Here is a 22,147-nt window from a genome sequence, read left to right as displayed (position 1 = left end):
CCGCGTTACCACAGACGCCGCGCGCGACGGCGCGGGGCCGGCCTCCATTTTGGATGAAAGCCTCAGCAAGAGGCAGTCCTCAGCAGCATCTTCTCCAGCCCGTCCTCGTTTATGTCGAAGAAAGACTAGAGGAGGGCTGAAGTGTGCCCGCTTTACATTTCAGTCTATTGGATTTGGTTTTGGTCGCCGAACCCCCCCCAACTGTAAATTTCCGGCCTCGATGACCCCTGCTCGGTGAACTTTGCACGAGTTCGCGTTGCCAGGGTCTTAAACCCACCTTTTAAAAGACCAAGTGAAGGTGCAGGATTTAGAAGCGCCGTCAGGTCGCGTCTCCCCCGCCGCCCGCCGCCCCCCGCGGCCCGCGGGACTCCCGCCCTGGGCGGGGGCAGCGGCGCCGCGAGCAGCGACCCCCGCAGTTCACATTCCACCCCGCCCCGCCGCCCCCCGCGCGCCCCGCCGCCCCCCGCGCGCCCCGCCGCCCCCCGCGCCGGCGTCCCGCGTCCCGAGGGGCCGGGAGCCGCGGCCTCCGCGCGCCGGGCAGGCCGGAGCCCCCGCCTCAGGCCCAGGCCGTCCCCGCGAGGAGCTCCGCGCGGGGGCGGGCCCTCCGCGCCCCGCGCCCCCGGGAGGCGGGCGGAGGGCGGCGCCTGCGTGCTGGGCGCCCGCCCCGCCCCCCGCCCCGCCCCCCGCCCGAGGCGGCCCGCGGCTCGCGGCGCTGCACACGGCCTGCGGGCGGCGGCCCGGCGGACAGCCTGCGGCGAGGGCGCGGCGAGCGGAGCGGCGCGCGCGGGGGAGGCCGCGCCCAGCGTGCTGTCGCGCACCGCGGCGCCTCGGCTTGGTGCGGGGACATGGTGTAGCCCCTCGCCCCCGGAGGAGGAGCCGACGCCCGCGCCCCGCCCCGGAGCGGCGCCCCCGCCGCGGGGAGAAGACCCTCGGCTCGGCGCCTCGCCCCCGGCTGCGGGGAGCCCCGGGCCGCCGGCACCATGAGGTGAGGGGCGCGCGCGGGGCCGGCCTTTGTGCCGCGGGCGCCGCGACCCCCGCCGCGCGGACCCGCCCGGCGCCCCCCGCGGGCCTGCGGCGCGGAGCCCCCGCCCCCGCCCTTTGTCCCTCGTTCCTCCTCTTCCCGCGGCCCTCCCCGCCCCCACGGACTGGGGGGCTCGCGCCGCCGGCCCTCGGCCCCCTCGGAGCCTCGTCTTTCCGCCAGGATCCCCATTCCTAGATTAAATTTCCTGTGGGCTCCCTCCGCCCGGCCTTAGCGAGCGAAACCCGGGAGCGGGAGGCCCGGGAGAGCCCGAGCGCGCATGTTGCTGGGAAACGGGCGCAGACGGACAGATTTCAGGCGCTTTGCGTTACAACGCTCGTGCTTAGTATTTTTTAACAAAGAAGAAAAGTTTGACATCTGAAATCTCTTCGGGTGATAAAGTGCTTTGGCAGGGGTGGGTGACGGATCTATGAATGGTGAAATTTTACGGTGGTGGGGAAAGGGAAAGAATCAGTTTAATTTGGGGGGGGACAACTAAGTAAAGTTGTTGGGGTGTGTAAGCGAGCGGGAGGGGTGGAATTTGTTTGGAAAGCCCTTTTCCCCCTTCCTCTGTAGCAGCCTGTGTTGCATTGCAGCAGCTGCCTTTTCCCCCTTCCTCTGTGTAATCAATAAAACAGAAGCTAAATTATGTTTTCAGCCCCAAAGGAAGGAATTGAATGTACTGTCGTAAAATGTATTTTTAATTGCAACGATGGAACATATGGTGTGATATTTTCTTTTTTGTTTCTCCAATTGTGTGAGAGAATAAACCATGATGTAGTGTGTCATTCATTGGAGATTTTTTTCAGCCTTTCTAAGCCTGTTTTGTGTCCATAACCACCTCTTTTCGGATTGGTGCAAGACTTGGTGAGGAGAGGGACCTGCTAGGCTGAATGCGGTCCGTTCTGCGGTATCATCCTTGTAGACCTCCCTTTTAGGGTAGACAATTGGGAATAAAGTAAATTACTCTATTTCTCTCCCTTGGAAGAGATAGACTTACAGTTCTTTTGGATTTGAATCTCCTTTGTGTTAAAGATTAATGGCCATCCTTTGCCAAGACCTTTATAATGTAATACTGTGGGATTTCAGCGATACAATCCACAAATTGCTTTGACAGGAAAACGCCGTGTCATTGGAATTCTTTCTCAATTTAAGTAGTTTCCATCTTAAACTTTAGTTTCCGTGTTTTTTCTATCAAAGTTAAACACTTTTGCATTTTGCTTTTTAATATTTTTTAATGTATCTGTATTGAGTTTTCAATTAAGCTTACTCTTGAGTTTGAATTATTTTTTTTCTGTGATTCCAAGTTCCAGAGGTTTACGATGGCCTTAAAAATTTGCCTAATTCCGTGGCTAAGTGACCACTTTTCCTTGGTGATTTCATACAACTCATTTTCAAATGTAATGCATCAGTTTAAAATTTCATTGTGGCATACAAACCAAAAAACATAATTAATCTTTATAAAATACAATTTGAAAAACGAGTAGTGTTTGAACATTTTAAAAAATCAAGTTACTGAGGTCCTTGAAAACTCAGAACTATAATAAAATACATATTTTATCTTTTAATACTGTATATTGTTGAGTTCTGCTGTAGAGATTTAATTCTTTAGGGGACTTGCAGGCCAGAAGTTATCAGTTTTTTCCAATCTTTGGGCAAACATGTCAGCATTAGGAAATATAAAACAGTTAAAGTGGGATACTTTTAAACAAAAACAATTGTTAAATTGTCTAATTCGGAGGTTGCGAACCAAAAACAAGTTAAAGTTTTTAATACTCAGGGAAGTATAACCACTATTGTGTATAGCTGTCAGTCACAGACAAATTGTCTTCACTTGAAAGTTCCTTTTCTAAATAAAAAGTAACTTGTAATGCCTAAGCTCGTTTCTTGTGCTATTCCTCATCTAAATGTACAGAGGGAGGACTCTGTTGCTTTCCAATAGCACAAGTACAGAACGTGGTGCACAGACCTGAAGTTTGTTCACACAGTCTGCAGTAATTCTTTGTAGGCTGTTGATACTGCAAAACTTGAATCATGGTGAAGATGGGGCTAGAAGGGTAAAAGCCTTTGTAATACGTTGGTGCTTAAAGAAGGGCTACTCAGATTATATTAATATTTGAGTTAGCCTCAATGATACTTTCAAGTACTGTAGGACATAACTGCTAGCCTACTAACATGAATCTTTTTAATTATGTTAAGGGATAGTTGATGTTTAAAAGACTATCCAAAAATAGGAATGCCTGGGCAAGAATTTCCACTTCAGCAGGGCAGAATTCTGGAGAGGACATAATGAATATGTTACAGTTTAAATGTTTCTGATAAGAGCGCTCAGATGACTTTACTTTTAGGAATTGCTTGGTCACTGTGATATCATGTCATAATCCTTATACAGAAGAGAGCTGAATAATACTTTACATTCCTCAAACAGTAGTAAAGGCAGTTTACACATGTAAAGTGCTTTACATAGAATTGCTTGTTAATACTTTGTTTTAAGATGAGAATTAAAGAGTTCTTTTTGTTATGCAAGTCATTGGAAGAGTTGAGACCCCGAAAAACCGGTATTTTCCGTGTCACCTGGCTTTGGGTTCTGTTATTTTTCATTTATGTAATGTTTCAGAAGTACAAGATTTCTGGTGACTGGGGTAGGTTAGGGTTTGTGTGTATGTAGTGGAGCTTGTCTGATCTAAAGTACTTTCATGTAGCTAGTGGCTAAAAAGAGCTCAGAAGATTTTGGAATGACACACCTGGTCCTGAGTTAAGTAATCCAGGTTTCCACCCTATTCTGTGACTTTGCCAAGTCTCCATTTTCTCACGTTAAAGGGTGCAGGAGGGTGTGAGGATTCATCCCAGCCACCTAATAGCTGAATGACCTTGAGCTAATCCCACTGCTTCACTGATCCAGCTTTTTTCCCTGTGTAAGAATAGGGACAGTTCTCTGTACTGAGGAGTGAGGGTCAAATGGTACTAGACAGGAGGTGCTTTGTTTACTTGTAAACTTTATACAGGCATGATAATCCTCTTGTTTCTAGGCCTAGTTTTGGACTAGCTACTTAAAACTTTTGGGCAACTGGCTTTTCCTTGCTGGGCCTTAGCTAGTTTGTGGATGGCAGCTGCTTACATTTTGCCCACATACTCCAGTTGCTAGTGACCTCCAGGTTGTAAGGACATTTTTGCCTTGGTGGGAGAGAGGGCCACAGTGGGAAACTTCCTGGAATGTTCCTTTTACCAGCTGTGGTCTGAGTCCAGCCTTCCTGTTCATGGTTCCATCCCAGGTCTTTGAAATACCTCTGGTTTTATCTACATTTGTGATGATGAATTTAATATGCGTTTTAGAATGTTGGTACAGTCAAGCATCAGAAGGGCCAGTCTTGTAGCTGACTCATTAATTGAGCAAGCTGGTTAAAATGGAGGTAGTCCTGTGACTTCTCAGGCTTGTGTCAGGGCGATAACCATGAAGGGGTACAAATAGCAATGGTCTGTTCCTGTGGGTCTCTGTTGATACTTGGGGTAGCTCTTGGATGTTTGATTTTCCCAAAGAGATTTATTTTAGGACCAGGACTCAAATCTTCATTTTTTGTGTGTGTCAGTGCCTTGTGTCTGGATATAGTGGGCGTTTAATAAATATGTATTAGGTGAATAAATCTTGAATAAGCATGTGGAGTAATAGAGAAAATTTACTGAAGTTTTACGTAGTGTTTATGGTTTGGATGCGTTGTTATCCCTGTTGGGATAAACAAAGCAACCAGCAGGTTGGCCTGATTTGCCTGATATAGAAGAAATTACATACAAGACTGATGGTTTTGGTAACTTAGCCTAGACATAACTTAAATATGAGTGATTGTGTAACTTTTACACACCCAGTCTTTACGAGTGTAAGAAAGATCTGGAAAAATGTCATCTCTGCTTTTAAGGGGATGTGGAGGAGGAAAAGGGTACTTCAACCCTCCTGTGCCAACTTAAAGTTGTTTTTTCCTTATTTTCTCTTTTCTTCCCTTTCTTTGAAATTGATGGGTAAAACTGAGTGGAAGTGAAAGTTCTACGGTGAGTCTGCGCTGAGGCTTTGCTTCAGTGCGGCTTCCCCAAGTCGTGGCTCAGGAAGTTTTCTGGATTAGGAGCAGAAAGGGGATCCCACCGAGCTAACCTGCCTCGTGTTCTATTCACGCTGTGTGCTTTTTGCTGCTGCTTTTACCCCATTGTTTTATAGTTACACGAGTCCCTCGAGGGTGGGGACTGCATTTCTGTATTCATGGCGCCTTCACTGTGCTTGCCAGTGGCTGGTGCCGTGTGAACGCTGGAGTTCGTGGTCTCTCTTCCAGAATCTATTCCACAACAGCAGCGACAAGCACCATTTGTGGAGCACTTGTAGTGGCCTAGAGACGGTTTTGGGGATAATATAGTCTTTAACATACAGTAAATGTTAATAAGTGCTATTTACTTAAACCAGCAAAACGGCATCTTGACCATGGAGAGGTGTGGACTTTGCTCCTTACTCCTCACAGCTCTGGAGTGGCTAAACCATAAGACCTTTTGAGGAGACTGTTTCCTTGACTTTCTCATTAAAATCCTGGATTAATAGAAGGGCTATCATTCTGTACTTTACAGTCTCTTTGCTCATGGGTATCACAAATATTTTTGAGCAACAAGCTTATACGGCTATTAGTTTATCTTATCTATATCTACTCCATTTAATGACTGCTTTGTTTTAATTCTTAACAACGCTTAAGATACCAATAATTGGGTGGCTTATGATATTCGAGAATGAAGATAACTGCATTTTTTTTTTGTCAGTGCATACAACTTTGGCAGAAGATGCTCACCTATATAATGAATAGGTAAATTATAGATTGGTTGTGTTTAAAGGAACTCTGTGTGTAGAACTCATTTACTAAAGATAAATTGGGGTTGATTTATGGAAGAGCCCTCTTCTAGAAATAGCTAGACATTGGGTAGCTTCTGGTTTATGATTCTAATTTAATTAACATGCACCTTTTCTATAGAATCCTTTTTGGTGTAAGCAGTGTGCATATACAGAAGTATAGAGGTTGCATGATGCAGGGTAAAGAGTACAGTCTTTGGAATCTACGTTAGAATTCTGATTTTGACATTTACTAATTAACATTGGAGCAGGTTTCAAAAATTTAAGTTTTGTATTTCTTCTTCTGTGAAATGGAGATGATTTTTGCATTGTGTAGCTGGGAAAAATAAGTTATATGAAACCCTAGAATAACAGCACATAAAATGGGTTTGATAACAGTAAATCCCCTACTTTTATAAAAGTCTGACCACTCTTCTTAAGTTTATGTTAAGAATGTGAGAAACCACGTCACACGGTGGAGTTGCTTTGGAAAACAGTTTGGCAGTTCCTCAAAAAGTTAAACATAAAGTTACTATATGACCTAGCAATTTCACTTCTAATCATGTAAATCCAAGAGAAATGAAAACATATATCCATTAAAAAATTTGTATGCAGTGGTTCACAGCAGCGTTATTCATAGTAGCAAAAAAAGTGGAAACAACCCAGATGTCCCTCAACTGATGAATGGATAAATAAAATTTGGTACATCCATACAACGGAATATTACTTGGCCATAAAAAGGAATGAAGTGCTGATGCATGCTAAAAGATGGATGAACCTTAAAAACACTATACCAAGTGAAAGGTGCCAGACACAAAATGCCACATATTGTATGACTTCATTTACATAAAGTGTCCAGAATAGGTAAATCCATGGTGAGAAAGTTGGTTAGTGGTTACGGGGCCCCTGGGAGTGGGTGGGGTGGAGGGGGAATGAGAAGAGACTGTTGAATATGGGTATGGGGTTTCTTTTTGGGATGATGAAAATCTTCTGGAATTAGACAGTGGTGATGGTTGCATAACCTTGTGGATATACTGAAAACCACTGAATTTTACATTTTAAAATGGTGAATTTTATGGTTTGGGAATTATATTTCAGTAGAAGAGCTCTCCCCTCCAAAAAAAAATTGTGGAAAGCTATGTTCTGTTATTCCCCATTTCCAGTCCTTGGATTATTAGTTTCATCTATTCATTAGAACAGATAATGTAAGACGAGCGTTTCATTTCCTTTACATTTATTGTTTCTAATACAGTTACTTGGATTAATGCTTTAAATTGCCATCTTCCTGTTTTCTAAAGAAGGTTTGGAGACAGAACCCAGGCTTCTCTGTATGGCAGAGACCTGCCATGCCCTGCCATGCCCTGACCTCCAGCTCCTCCTCTTGCTTTACATTTCTCTCCTGTTCTGCTTTACACCGAGCTGATACACAGAACTCATACCGAAAGGATGGGAGGGTGAGCGCTGCGAAGCCCAAATACCAGTGAGCGGTTGCCAGTCGCACAATTCTTGTCATTAAATGCAGCTCTGTGTAATATTAAGTGACTGCATGGTATTTTATTCATTTGGAAGACCTTAATAGTTAATTCATCTTTTAGGGGTAGACTCAGATTTTTAAAAAATGGTTTTTGTCTAAAAAGTAAAACACTCCTGTGAACATCTTCGGATACGTATCTGTGTGCATGTGTCTGATTACAATTTAAAATAAGTTCCTGGAAGTCAAATCAAGGAGTATGTTTAATTCTTTCCTTTTTCTTACTTGTCAGTTCCAGTACCTCCATTTACGTCCGTCCATCTCACTGACAGTGCAGCAGTTAGCCTCCTCATTTCCGTTCTTGCCCCAGTTTCCATGCTCCAGCAGGATGAGCTTAAGCTGGTAATCAGATGCTGTTACTCCTCTGCTAAAGCCTTCAGTGGCATTCCATTGCTCTTACAGTTAAACCCGAGAGTTAATAATAAGACCAAGATTAGTAGGGCCTGCTGACTTGTTGTACTGCATTGTAGTTCCTAGTACCGGTTTCTGTAAGTAGGCAGTAAATATTTGAGTGAATAATAAGTGAAATGAAACGACCAGACCAAGGGGGATTTTACCCGTTTTGATACACATTACCAAATTAACACTGGTGGATATGAGTGTCAGTTTCCCCCCATTCTGGCAACTCTGAACACTATGAGCTGTTTTAATCTTTGCCAGCCTGACAGGCAGGAGGTGGTCATTGTTTTAATTTGTGTTGCTTCGGGGGAAACGGACTTTGGCCCAGTGGTTAGGGCGTCTGTCTACCATATGGGAGGTCCCCGGTTCAAACCCCGGGCCTCCTTGACCCGTGTGGAGCTGGCCCATGCGCAGTGCTGATGCGCGCAAGGAGTGCCCTGCCGCGCAGGGGTGTCCCCCGCGTAGGGGAGCCCCACGCGCAAGGAGTGCGCCCGTGAGGAAAGCCGCCCAGCGTGAAAAGAAAGTGCAGCCTGCCCAGAAATGGCGCCGCCCACACTTCCCGTGCTGCTGACAACAGAAGCGGACAAAGAAACAAAAGCAGACAAAGAAACAAGACGCAGCAAATAGACACCAAGAACAGACAACCAGGGGAGGGGGGGGGATTAAATAAATAAATCTTTAAAAAAAAAAAATTTGTGTTGCTTCGATTACTGGTAGGGTGGAATGGCTCTTCCTGTGTTTATTGGATGTCTCTATTTTTGTATGAATTGTCTGTTCTTGTATGTTATCCTTTTGTCCAGTGGAATGTTTGGGTTTTTTCATCATGGTTTATGGTGTTTTTAATAAGGCTATTGGGAAATCAATGTGACTCAAGTGGTTGAACTCCTATCTACCATATGGGAGGTCCCGGTATGGTTCCTGATGCTTCCCGGAGAAGATGAACAAGACAGGGAGCTGGTGGGATAGCTTGGTGTGGTGAGCTGACGCAACAAGGTGATGGATCAAGGAGACACACGAGGAAACACAATGAGAGACACAACAAAGCTGGGAGTGGAGATGACTCGAGATGGAACATTTCTTTCCCAAATGGGAGGTCCCAGGTTCAGCTTCTAGTGCCTCCTAAAGAGAAGAGGAGCAGGCACAGAGAGCTCACAGGGAATGGACACAGAGAGCAGACAGTGAGTGCAAACGACGAGGGGTGTGGAATAAATAAATAAATCTTTAAAAAAAAAGGCTGCTAACCCTTCATAGTGCAGGTGAATCTCATCAGTTATCAATGATCTATTGTTGTGTAGCTGCCTCAAAACCTAGGATACTGTGTATGTAAAAACAGCAACTCTGTGGTTCTGGGCGGCTCTTTGGGCTGGCTGGGAGGTGGTTCTGGTTTGCCGTGGGGCTTGGCTTAGGGGCTGGGCTGGGCTTACTGGCCTGTGCCTGTCGTTCCCTCTGACTCCTTTGCCCCCCGCCCTCTCTCTCTCCCACCTTTCCCTCTGTCTGCTCATCATCTCACGCAGCCCCGTGTGACTGCGTCCTCAGGGAACCTAGACCAGGCGTCTTTGTGAGGGCATGTTGCAGTGTGCAGTCAGACCTGCTCAGTCCTGTTTGCTGTCTCCGTGGCCAAAGCATTACCTGGTCAAGCCTAGAGTGAGAGTGGGAGGAGGCTACACAAGGCCATGTTGAGAGTTGGGATTCACTGGAGACCAGGATGCAAATCTGCTTCTACGTTTGTCACTTGTCCTTTAATTTTTTTTTTAAGATTTATTTATTTCCCTGCCGCCCCCCCCCCCCCCCCCCCCCCGTTTTCACTTACTGTCTACTCTGTGTCTGTTCCTTGTGTACTTGTCTTCTTTTTGGAAGCCTGGGAACTGAACCTGGGACTTCCCATGGGGAAGGGAGGCACCCAGTTGCTTGAACCACCTCTGCTCCTTGATTGTTTTGCTTCCTGTGTTTCCTCTTTGTGTCATCTCATAACATCTCTTTGCCTCATCTTGTTGCCGTATTGCATTGTATCAGCTTGTTACATCTTCTTGCATCAGCTTGCCGTGCCAGCCCTTTGTCGGCTCACGGTCTTGCTCGTCATCTTCAGGAGGAGCCAGGAACCGACACTGGGATCTCCCTGTGGGAGGTGGGCACCCAGCTGCTTGAGCCACGTCTGCTCTCCTGCTTGTCCTTTAGTTTTGTTGTTGGTATAGTTTTAAAATTTTATGTCGAATCTGTCAGTTTTTATTTTTTTGGTTTTTGTGTCGGTGTCCTGCCTTCCCCAACCTAAGATTATGTACATATTCACCTACATTTTCTTTAATTGCTTCAATGATTTCATTGATGTTTAATTTAAGTCACCTGAAATTTATTTTGGCGTAAGATGGGACATTAGTATTTAACTAAATATCAGACATTTAATCTCATCAGTATCATTAATTGAGTAATCCATCCTATTCCTACTGATTTGAAATGCTGTTTTCATTATATACCAGATTCCCATAAATACTTAGTTCTATGTCTGGGTTCATTGATCTTTATTTATCTGCCTAATTCTGTGCTGGTGCCTCTTTTTTTTTTTTTTAGGAGGCGTTGGGTTTGAACCCAGGACCTTGTACACAGGAAGCAGGTGCTCAGCCACTGAGCTATATCCGCTCCCCAATGAGAGTTAATTTTGTTTTTAGGTGGTACTAGAGAATGGCTTGGGGCCTTGTACATGGGAAGCAGGCGCGCAACCGCTTGAGCTCCATCCATGCCCTGTTTCACAGCTTTGATTCCTCTAACCTCATGTTATGACGGCATATCACTGTTCATTTTTTTGTATTTCAAAATTTTAATTGCTATTCATTAAATATGTTTTTTCAGATTAGTTTTAGAATCATTTATCAATTAAAACAATATGAGAGAAATAAAAAAGAAAAATTACACACCCAGACCTGTTGGTGTTTTAATTAGAATTGTGTTAAATTAATGGATTAATATGGATGAGGAAAGATTAACCCTTTTTTCCATTTTACTTTTTTCCATTTTTTCCTTTCTTTGTGTAATCAGATTTTTAATTTCACCTTTATTAAGGTGTGCCTTAAAGAAACTTAAATTTACAAATATTAGTGAAGGGGGATATATTCTTCAGATGTTGATGTTTGTTTTCTCAAGTGATTTGTCTATACTCAAATCTTTTGGTCATTGACCAGTAAGTGTTTGCTTATATTCTTAAGGATTTATTAGGCTGTATTAACATTTGTTAAATAAGATTTTTATATATTTAGAAATTAAACTTTAAAATACATTTTATTCTAGTACCATATATACAACCTAAAATTTCCCATTAACCATATTCAAATATGTAACAGTGCTGTTAATTACATTCACAATGCTTTGTTACCATCACCATCATCTATGACCAAAATGTTTCCATCATCCTAAATAGAAACCCTGTAAACTTAAGCATTAACTCCCTATTCCCAGCCCTGGCCACTGGTACCTTATATTCTAGATTCTGAGTCTAGGAAAAAAATTTAAACATTTAGCTCATTTTTACTATGAATGAATCTGTTCTCATGTTTGGTCCTAATTTGTTTAAAATACATGTGCTTGTATTTAAAGGATATAAAGCTTGAATTTTTATTTTTATTTCTCATCCCCCCCAGATGGCTCCCTCACCTCGTTGGCCCACTTGTTGTTTACTGGTCTTTAGGAGGCACTGGGATCTGAACCCAGGACCTCCCATGTGGGAGGTGGGTGCCCAACTGCTCGAGCCACATCTGCTACCCTAAAGCTTGTATTTTTTTCTTTTTAAATATAATTCTTTTTTTTTTTTTAAGATTTATTTTATTTATTTCTCTCCCCTTCCTCCCCACCCCCCGCCCCAGTTGTCTGTTCTCTGTATCCATTTGCTGCATATTCTTTTTGTCCGCTTCTGTTGTCAGTGGCATGGGAATCTGTGTCTCTTTTTTGTTGTTGTTGTGTCATCTTGCTGCGTCAGCTCTCCGCGTGTGCGGCGCCATTCCTGGGCAGGCTGCACTTTCTTTCGTACTGGGTGGCTCTCCTTACGGGGCGCACTCCTTGCACATTGGGCTCCCCTACGCGGGGGACACCCCTGCGTGGCAGGGCACTCTTGTGTGCATCAGCACTGTGCATGGGCCAGCTCCACACGGATCAAGGAGGCCTGGGGTTTGAACCATGGACCTCCCATGTGGTAGGCGGACGCCCTAACCACTGGGCCAAGTCCGCTTCCCAAGCTTGTATTTTTAAGAAGTTTTTTCTTTGCCGCTGGTTATCTGAATTCCAAAGTATTGGTATTTATATTCCTTAGTTTTCTTTGAGTTTTTGAAATATAATAGCTGGCAGTTAATTAGTACTTTCTGCCTGAAACACTTTACACATTAATTTATTCAGCACTCCTGTAATAACTACAGGGCAGGAGCTTGGTTATCCCCGCTCTGTAGATGACCGAGCGCCTTGCCCGGAGGCACCCAGTGGCAAAGCATGGGACTGGGATTCTACCCAGCAGGATGGTGCTGTAGCCCTTGCTTTCAGCCAGCACACTCCTGGAATTTTGTAAAGGTTGACTTTTGTGAACCAAGCTCTGTATTTGATTTCCTAAATGTTTATGTGTGAGTGGATAATTTAGTTTTTGTGTGATTTTTTTCATATAATAGGTCTTTATTTTCTGCAAATAGTAAGTACAAGAACAAGGCATGTGGAAGGAGCTGACCTAGAATAGAAGTACCATTTCAGAGGTAATAGTGCATAGCAGGGGTGAGGAGAGAAAGGCTTCATTTGCTTTAATATTAAATGAAAGAAACTTGTGAAAACATTCATGTTATGCTTGCAACTGTGTGGTAAGTTCTTAGAATGGAAGAGAATTAATCAACCATTGCTTTTTTTTACATAATTTTTTGGCAAAATTACAAGAGAGCATGAAACTGTTACCTTTCATGTTATGATGGAGTTTCCAGTATGAATATGAAGCAAGTAATTTTTGCCAAAATAATCAAAGGCAGCGCTTCAGTTTTCCCAAGGGTCTCACTTTGACCTACAGATTTTCTTTTGACCTCTTAGTAAGTCATTCTTGTTAGCTTCCTCCAGGTATTACCTGATCGTATCAGTCATGCTTCCTCCTGCTAGTAAGGCAGTATGTCATCTTCTGAGGCTCTGTGGTAGGCTGGGTCCAGGCATGCTACACTAAGGGGCTCGCTGCGGTTCTGAGGACCCAGATATTTTGTCCCCTTTGGGGTTAGCATCACCTTCACAGTCGCAGCAGTTAGACCACAGAAGGACCGGGCTTCACATTCAGACCCAGTGACTGTGGGGGAAGGAGAACCATTTCTTGTGTTTAAAAAAGGGTGTAAATGCATGAACCATCAGCTTGGTGACTTTTCACTGTGCGTGCGTTCCTGTGTACGCACAGACCATCATCATGTGTGTGCAGCTTGATGGCTCTTCACTGTGTGTGTGTGTTCGCACAGACCACCAGTGTGTGTGCAGCTTGATGACTTCACTGCGTGTGCGTGCCTGTGTACTCACGAGTAGGTTCGTGACCCCAGGAAGCTCCCCCGTGCGCCTTCCCATTCACTGTCTTAGTTTGCCAAAATACCACGAGGTGGTTGGCTTGAAGCAGAAGTCCTACGACTTGGAGCCGGCCGGCCGTGCTTTCTCCGAGGTCCGTGGTGTGTTTCTGCCTCCAGCACGGTGCTGTCCCTCTTCTGCCTCCTGTGCTTTTTTTGGTGTTGTGCCCACATTTCCTCTGCATATTCCAGCCCTCCACCCTCGTGTAACTGGGCCTCCTCTTAGCAGGGTCTTGCAGTGTTTATAAATGAGGTCGCGGCCGCAGGATGGGGTGTAGGACGTGGGGGTTGCGGTGTCCTCAGATCTTCATGGGGTGCTTTGCACGATCACAAAGGCCTACATCGTTGGGAAGACTTGCCTTTACCCTTTGTAGGTGATTTGCACCAGTGTTGCCTTGTAATTGACGAGCAGGGGTGAAATGGGCTGATGTGGGGGCTATTGCTACCTAGGGAGGGATGCTTGGGCCGGGACACACTTTATAAGCGCCCATTCACTGGTGAAATTTTCTCCTTAGGATTGCTGTGGCTTCCGGGGGGACTGGCAGCTTGGGGGGTCTGACAGGGAACCTCTGCCTTCGGCCTTGCCGCTGTGGTGCTCTTGTTACACTTTCACATCTGCTCTTTCTGGATTCTTGTGTTTTCCTTTGGTCTCTGCCCCATCTAGTCTGATTTCCAGGGACCAGCTCACGTAGGATCAGCTCAGCCTCACGTCTAAGCGGCTTCCCATTGCTCATGATCTAGACGAGACCCCTCCCCATGCCTGAAGCTCTGCCCCCCTTGCTTTCTGACCCCAGAGTTAGTAAAATGGCCTAGTAGGAAGTCCTTAGAAATCTCTCATAAATAAGTGAAGTTGTGCTTACACAGCCTATCCCTTATGCTTTGGTTTCGTGGAGGAAGAGGCACGAAGCCATATTCAAGGGCTGTGCTGTTTTTACTTTTATATTTTAGGAGGTACTGAGTATCAGCAGACCCCAGGACCTCGTGCATGGGAAGCAGGTGTCAGCTGCTGAGCCACAGCCGCTCCCCAGGGTGTGCATTTTTAGGGGCTGTCAAGAGTGAGGATGAGGGATGGGGTCATTCCATGTATTTTTGATGGATTCCTTTCTAAGTAGTGTCACCTACAAATATTTTAAATTTTCCTAGAGCATTTATGCCTTTTAAGAGCAGACTGCCTGTGTTTTGTATTGTTTTAAAAAAGTGCTATTTTGTTCTATTTTAAAGGAAATCCCTTTAGATGCCATCTTTTCATTTTTTATTCCCGTGTATATGTTTTTCCAGGTGTTTTCGATTTGGGAAAAGACAGTCAAGTGTAACAGATTCTAAAGCTGTCCCTCTGTTCACTAGCTGTTCCAGACCTTGGCTTCTTCATCTACAAAATGAGATTAATGTAACTCAGTACTTTGTTTTGAGTTTTGCCACAGTGTGTGTAATATATTTATGGGGTTTGGTATATTTTTGTTTTCTTTGTATTGTACCATAACTTTTTAAAAAATGAAGTTCAAATTTCTGAATGTGTTTGTTTGCTTTTTTAATAAAACCTTTAATTTGAAAAAAAAATTTTTGGCCCTCTAGGCAAGGGGCCAATTAAATTCTTTTAATACCTATATTTTCCAATGTTTTAACAACACATTTTAGCATTGGAGGTGGCTGTTGAGTTAGCAGGCAGCTTCTGGAGTACAGCCTCACTAGGAATGAGCTGCCCCTACTCCCCGTCCCGCCCCACGTCTCCCCTCTCCTCCCGTTGTAGTGCCTGTCCCTGTAGCCTGTTCTTCCTGAACCCCCTCTGCAGGCTCCCTCAGCAGCACTCTGCAGTGCACACACTCCTGTGAGTCCAGGTGTCTTAGCCTGACCCTTAGGGCCCTCGGGACTGCCCAGCCGGACCTTTCAGTCCTCCCCATGGGAATTCTCTGCAAAAGTCCCCAGGCACACCCGTGGAAATTCGCTCTCCTCTAGCCTGGAAAGCCGCCTCTGAGCTCTCTTCAGTTCTGTCTTCTTCAGTTTCTTGTTTGAGTTTGTCTTTAGTGGTCATTCCAGGCCACATGCTGGGCTCACAGCATCTGTTGACTGTCCAATTCATTTGTCATTCAGATGTCAACTTCCCCCAGTTTATTTGTGAGATATTTTCCTAAGCACTTTGCACGATGCTGGGTACAAAACAAGGACTTCCAGTAACTTTTTGAATAAATTTAAAAACTTAAGTGCATGATTATTGATTGTTGGACCTTCTCTTTTTAGTTCTTTAGATAAGCACATGGTTTTTATAAAGTATTTTGGGGCAGTACTTTGAACAATTTTATATTATATACAATATGTTTTAATACTGTAGTAAAGATATAAAGCTATGAATAAGTGAGTAAAAGTACTTAATGTATAATTATTTTTTTTTTAAAGATTTATTTATTTCTCTCCCCTTCCCCCTCTCCCCTGACCCAGTTGTCTGTTCTCTGTGTCTGCTTGCTGTATCTTCTTTGTCCGCTTCTGTTGTTGTCAGCAGCACGGGAATCTGTGTTTTCTTTTTGTTGCGTCATCTTGTTGTGTCAGCTCTCCATGTGGGCGGCGCCATTCCTGGGCAGGCTGCACTTCCTTTCGTGCTGGGCGGCTCTCCTTGCACGTGGGGCTCCCCTACGTGGGGGACACCCCTGCGTGGCACGGCACTCCTTGCACATATCAGCACTGTGCATGGGCCAGCTCCACGCGGGTCAAGGAGGCCTGGGGTTTGAACCGTGGACCTCCCATGTGGTAGACAGACACCCTAATCAGTGGGCCAAGTCTGCTGCCTTAATATGTAATTGTAACATCGAATGTACATTTTCTTTTGCTTTTTCAGCTTGGAAATCTTTAAAATAAGTACTTTATCACCCAGCCAAAAATCCTGTTTTCCTCTAACAGTGTAACTGTTATAGTTCTTTCCATTGGAGTTTGTAAAAAATTATAAACTTAGTAAGGTTTTTAAAATGAAAACGTAAGTATATAGACTTGTACAGATTTTGGATACGGTTATGAAATGTAGGTAGTTTATTTTTTATGATCTCCAAATCAGCTCTTCCCTTGCCTCCCATTTTCCCAAATGCTGCCATAATTTCTAGTCCACGTTGTCAATAAGACCTTCTTTCTACTGGCTAAATTACAGGGATGAAAAGAGGATATGAGATTCTCAGAGCACTGACTATGAACCAGGAGCCCTGAGAGCTTTGCAATGGTTAATAAGCTACATCAACTTACACTCACTGTGGATGGAGTAAGATCGGTATTTTCCAGCCTTTGATTGTAGGGGAGCCCCTTCTTTGAATTAAATTTTAAAGTCCCAGTGTGCTAGACAAATGAAAGTTGGAGGTAGGATGCCTAGAGCCCAGTCCACTCCCTCCTGGTCAGGCTCTAGTACACTTCTCAATGCAGTTTATTTTAAAAGTTCTGATTAAGTCATAACCAGGCCATAGGCCTTCCCCAGGATACAGATTTATTCTGTGTATATGAGGAAGAGGCCTTACATAGTGAGAGGTGCCAGGTAAAGTCTAGGCTCCAGGTTTTGAAAGAGTTCAGTGCTTTCCTCACGTTGACGCCTGCCTCTAAACTCGGGTCTTTGGACCTCAGGGTGGACATGTGGTTGCAGGTCATTCGGTTGTGGGAGGCAGTCCTGTGCTCTGGGGGCATCCCTGGTCTCATCACTAGATGCAGCGCAGCCCCACTCATCTCACATGTCTCCAGGCAACTTTTTTGGGCTAGCCTGATAACACAACCACAACTGATAAACAGTGTTTCAAGACAATGTATTCTATTCTAAAAATCCGTTGATAGGTCTGGGCAAGATGTGGCAGAGTACAGAGCTCCAAGGGTCAGCTCGTCCTTCAGGGCAGTTATTAATCACCTAGAGCTATCTAAGGCACCTGTCTGGGGGAATCAGGAGACCAGAAGAGCATCCTGCAACATCCCTGGAAGAAGGGAAGGAGGAGACTGCTGATCTGCAGTGGGATTCCTTAGTAGAGCGTGCCACGCTGCGGAGGCCAGAGCCATCCCCCGCCTTGGGACCTGTTCCCTGGCTGGAGTTGGAAGCTCCATGTCCCACAAAGGGGGAGGAAAAGCTGGTCAGGCACTGACTTCGGCTACAGATTAGTAAATTCAGCTGGCTAAAGCCAGTCCTAAGAAAGCTAAAGTTTGAACCTGTCTAAGTCGGAAAAAAGCCGGTAGCCTCCATTTTAACTCTGCCACCCCCCAACCCCCGGCCTGAGGGGACGTGGGGCCGATGAAAGTCACACTGAAGGTGGGACCAGTGTCTTCCACCCAGGTTGGACTGCAGCTCTAGCCTAGGCTACAGCCCCACCTCTCTCGGGGGAGGCTGGGGGCCTGAGCCAGCTCTCCCGGCCACTGCAGGAGCTTTCGCCTGCATGGACTAGAGTATCGGGTGCTGCTGTGGCTCCATCTCTGCCCCTGATGGGCAGAAGGGACAGTGCTCCCAGCCCCTCTGGGCAACTGCAGCCGCCTTCAGCGTGCATGGACTAGACTGCTGGACACGTCTGACTCCTCCAGCAGGAGGGATAAGGCCTTCAGGCTCTCTGGGCAACCACGGGTGCTTTTGACTACACAGATTAGATGGCTGGGTGCACTGGAGGTCCCATTTCCGCCCCTGGCCGGAGGGGGGCTGGTGTTTCATCAGTTTTTCTGGGTGGCTGCAGTCAGTTTTGATTCACACACAGTTTGCTGCCCACACCTGCAGCTCATTCCCACCACAGGCAGGGGAAGAAGGGGCATGGAGCTTTTTCAGTCTGTCTGGGCAACTATAGATGGACTTGGCCTCCATGGCTAGGATTACTGCACACAGCTGAAGGTATATCCCTACCCCTGGCAGTGGAGAAAGGTGGGAGAAGCTTCATCGTTTCTTGAGGCAACTTGGGAAGCTTCAGCCTCCAAAACTTATAAGTACCAACCACATCCTCACTCCTTTTCCACAACCAGAAAGGGAAAAGGGCAAGAAACAGATGAAAAAGAGCTGAATAATTCGAATTGGCTAAGCACGAGCCACTATGAAGTTCCAAATTAAGTTGAACCAAGTATCAAAGAAGGACTGTAGCACAAAGCCAATAAAATAGAAAGCCCTAGGATAAAGAGAGAAAAGTGGCCAAAACCAAATAGTGAATCAGATGCTGAGACACCAACAAAAAGTTACAATCCATCCCAAGAAACGGGGCGATATGGCCCAAAGGAACAAACTAAGCCTCCAGATGACATAAAAGCATTGAGACAGCTAATCATACATATTCAAACAGATCTTAACAGATTCGGTGAGATGGTTAAAGAGACTAAGGACATCAGAAAGACACTGGGTCAGCACAAAGAAGAATGTGAAGTTATACGTAGAAAAATAGCAGATCTTGTGGGGATGACCATCACAGCAAATGAAATAAAAAATACACTGGAGGCATATAGCAGCAGATTTGAAGATGCAGAAGGAAGGATCAGTGACCTTGAAGACAGGGCCTCCAAAAGTGAACATGCAAAAGAATGGAAAAAAATTGAACAGGGTCTCAGAGAACTAAATGACAAGAAGAAATATGCAAACACGTGTGTCATGGGTGTCCCAGAAGGAGAAGATAAGGGAAAAGGGCAGAAAGAATATTTGAAGAAGTAATGATAGAAAAATCCCAAACCCAATTGAAGGACATTGATATCTATGTCCAAGTAGGACAGTGTACTAAAAGAGACCCATCACATACATGGGAGTCCCAAAAGAACAAGTGCTGATTTCTTTTCAGAAATCATGGAGGCAAGAAAGCAGTGGTATATATGTTTAAGATACTTCAAGAAAAAACTGCCAGCCTGGAATCTTCAGTCAGCAAGATTGTCTTTCATAAATGAGGGCTAGTTTAAAGTAGTAACAGATCAACAGAATCTGAGAGAGTTTGTAACCAGGAGACCAGCTTTGCAGGAAATACTAAAGGGAGTGCTATAACCTGAAAATAAAAGACAGGAGAGAAGCTTTGAAGAGAGTCTAGAAATGAAGTTTTTATCAGTAAAAGAAAAGTATAAAAAGAGTGGTGAAAAGAAGATATGACAGATAAAAACCCAAAGATTTAAATGGGTGAAGTAAGAACTGCCTTTACAGTAATGACATTGAATGTTAATGGAATAAACCAGCAATCAAAAGACACAGCCTGGTGGAACGTGTAAGAAAATATAAACTTTCTATATGTTGTCTGCAAGAGACTCACTTAGACCCAAGGATACAAATAGATTGGAAGAGAAAAGGCTAGAAAAAGATATTCCATGCATGCAGTAACCAAAAAAATAAAAATAAAACTGGCTGGAGGGAGCGGATATGGCTTTCTACGTGGGTAGTCCCAGGTTTGGTCCCCAGTGCCTCCTAAAACAACAACAACAACAAGCAAAACAAATGAAAAAGCCAACTCAGGAACCCATGTGGCACAGTAGTTGAGTGCCAGCTTCCCACATATGAGGCCTTGGGTTCTATCCCTGACCCTCGGTACCTCAAAAAAAAAAAAAAACCAAAAGACAAAACAAAACCTGAGTAGCTATACTTATATTGGATGAAATAGACTTTAAAAGCAAAGCTGTTATTAGAGGTAAGGAAGGTCATTCTATATTAATAAAAGGGGCGTCTCACCAGGAGTAAAGAACAACCATAAATGTAAATGCTCCTAACCAGTATGCCCCAGATTACACGAGGCAAACACTAGCAAAACCGAAGGGAGACATGGATGTCTACAGCGGTGGCTGGGGGCTTGAGGGCACTCTCGGCACTGGGTAGGGACCTGCGCAGAGGATCAGTAAAGAGACTGAGGACTTGAATAATGGGACAAATGAACTAAACCTAATACAGAACATTGCTCCCCTTAACAGCAGGATATGCATTCTTCTCAAATGCTCATAGATCTTTCTCCAGGATAGACCATATGTTGGGTCACAAAGCAGATCTCAGTAAATTTAAAAAGATTGAAATTATTCAAAACGCTTTCTCTGATCCTAGTGGAATAAAGATGGAAGGCAATACCAGGCAGAAAAGGTGATAATTCACAAACATAGATATCAAACAACACACTCTTAAATAATCAGTGGGTCAAAGAAGAAATTGCAAGAAAAATCAAATATCTTGAGACGAATGAGAATTAGAACCTATATGGTGCAGTGAAATTTTTAGCCCTCTATTTACATTAAAAAAGAAGAAAGAAGTGTGTACGTGGCTCAAGTAGTTGAGTGCCCACTTCCCTTGTGGGAGGTCTTGGGTTCAGTTCCCAGTGCATCGTAAAGAAGACAAACAATGAGGAGATGAGAAAAAGCAATGGGTAGACAATGGGCAAACAAAAACAAAACAAAAGTGAGCAAACAGTGAGTAGACAATGAGCTGGGAACGGATGTGGTTCAAGCGGTTAAGTGCCCACCTTCCACGTGGGAGGTCCCGGATTTGGTTCCTGGTGCCTCCCAAAGAAAAAACAGGCAATGAGCAGAAAACAGCTAGCAAAAACAACATTGAGATGAGGGAGCCGTTGCGGGGAGGGGAGGAGAAGGAGCTAAAACCAAGAACCTAACTACACAGCTGGAAGAACTAGGTTAAAAAAAAACAGCAAACTAGGCCCACAGCAAGCAGAAGGAATAAAATAACAGAGATCAGAGCAAAAATAAATGAAATTGAGAACAGAAAAACAGAGTTAACAAAACCAAAAGTTGGTTCTTAGAGAAGGTCAACACAGTTGACAAACCCTTAACTAGATGGACATAAAAAGAAGATGCAAATGAATAAAACCAGAAATGAAAATGGGGATATTATTGCTGACCCCACAGAAATAAAAGACATAGGAGGATACTATAAACTATGTGCCAACAAATTAGACAGTGTAGATGAAAGCAGAAATTCCTAGGAACATACAACCAACCACACTGATCCTGGAAGAAATAGAAGATCTCAATAAACCAGTCACAAACAAAGAGATTGAAACAACAAACAGTGCCCCAAAATGAAAAGCCTAGGACCAGATGGTTTCACAGGTGAGTTCTACCAAGCATTCAAAGAAGAATTAATATCATTCTTACTCAAGCTCTTCCAAAAAATTGAACAGGAAGGGACACTACCAATTCATTCTATGAAGCCAGTATCACCCTAATACTTTAATACAAAAGCCAGGTGAAGATATTACAAAAAAGAAAATAACAGGCCCATTTCCCTAATGAATACAGATGCAAAAATCCTCAATAAAATACTTGCTAATTGAATCCAACAACATATTAAAAGAATTATTCATCATGATCAAGTGGATTTTATCCCAGGCATGCAAAGGTAGTTCAACACAAGAAAATCAGCCAGCATAATATACCACTTTAATAAAGAAGAAAAAACCACATGATCCTGTTAATATGCAGAAAAGGCATTTGAAAAAAATATAGCATCTTTTCTTGATAAAAATACTACAAAAATTAGGAATTAAAGGAAAGTTTATCAACATCATAAAGGCCATAGATGAAAAACCCCCAGCTAATATTGTAGTCAATGGTGAAAGACTAAAAGCTTTCCTGTTAAGATAAAGAATAAGACAAGGATGCCTACTATCACCACTGTTGTTCAATAGAGTGCTAGAGTTTCTAGCTAGAGCATTCAGGCAAGAAAAAGAAATAAAAGGCATCCAAATTGGAAAGGAAGAAGTAAAACTTTACCTATTTGCAGATGCTATGATCCTGTATCTAGAAAGCCCTGAAAAATCTACAACAAATTTGCTAGAGCTAATAAACAATTTCAGTAGAGTGTCAGGATACAAGACTAATACGCAAAAATCAGTGGCGGTTCTATACGA

At 44.2% G+C, this 22,147-nt stretch overlaps 1 protein-coding gene across 6 annotated transcripts in view; it reads left to right on the top strand.

Annotated features, from left to right (window-relative positions):
• The first annotated feature begins 714 nt into the window (after positions 1-714).
• ENAH (ENAH actin regulator) overlaps positions 715-22,147 on the top strand; it is a 159,767-nt gene continuing 138,334 nt past the window's right edge. For 4 of the 6 annotated variants that reach the window (XM_023589949.3, XM_058309350.2, XM_058309349.2 and 1 more), the window contains exon 1: positions 786-985. In XM_023589949.3, the coding sequence (XP_023445717.2) occupies positions 981-985 (5 nt within the window). In that variant the 5' untranslated portion in view covers positions 786-980. Of the gene's footprint in view, positions 986-22,147 lie in introns of all 6 variants that reach the window. The other 2 variants (XM_058309348.1, XM_058309351.1) reach the window with 2 other exon arrangements.

This window comes from Dasypus novemcinctus, chromosome 13 (genome assembly GCF_030445035.2).
Source record: "Dasypus novemcinctus isolate mDasNov1 chromosome 13, mDasNov1.1.hap2, whole genome shotgun sequence".
NCBI classification, from domain to species: Eukaryota; Metazoa; Chordata; class Mammalia; order Cingulata; family Dasypodidae; genus Dasypus; species Dasypus novemcinctus.
The sequence above is the reverse complement of the archived record's forward strand: the minus strand, read 5'-3'. Positions and strand labels throughout refer to the sequence as shown.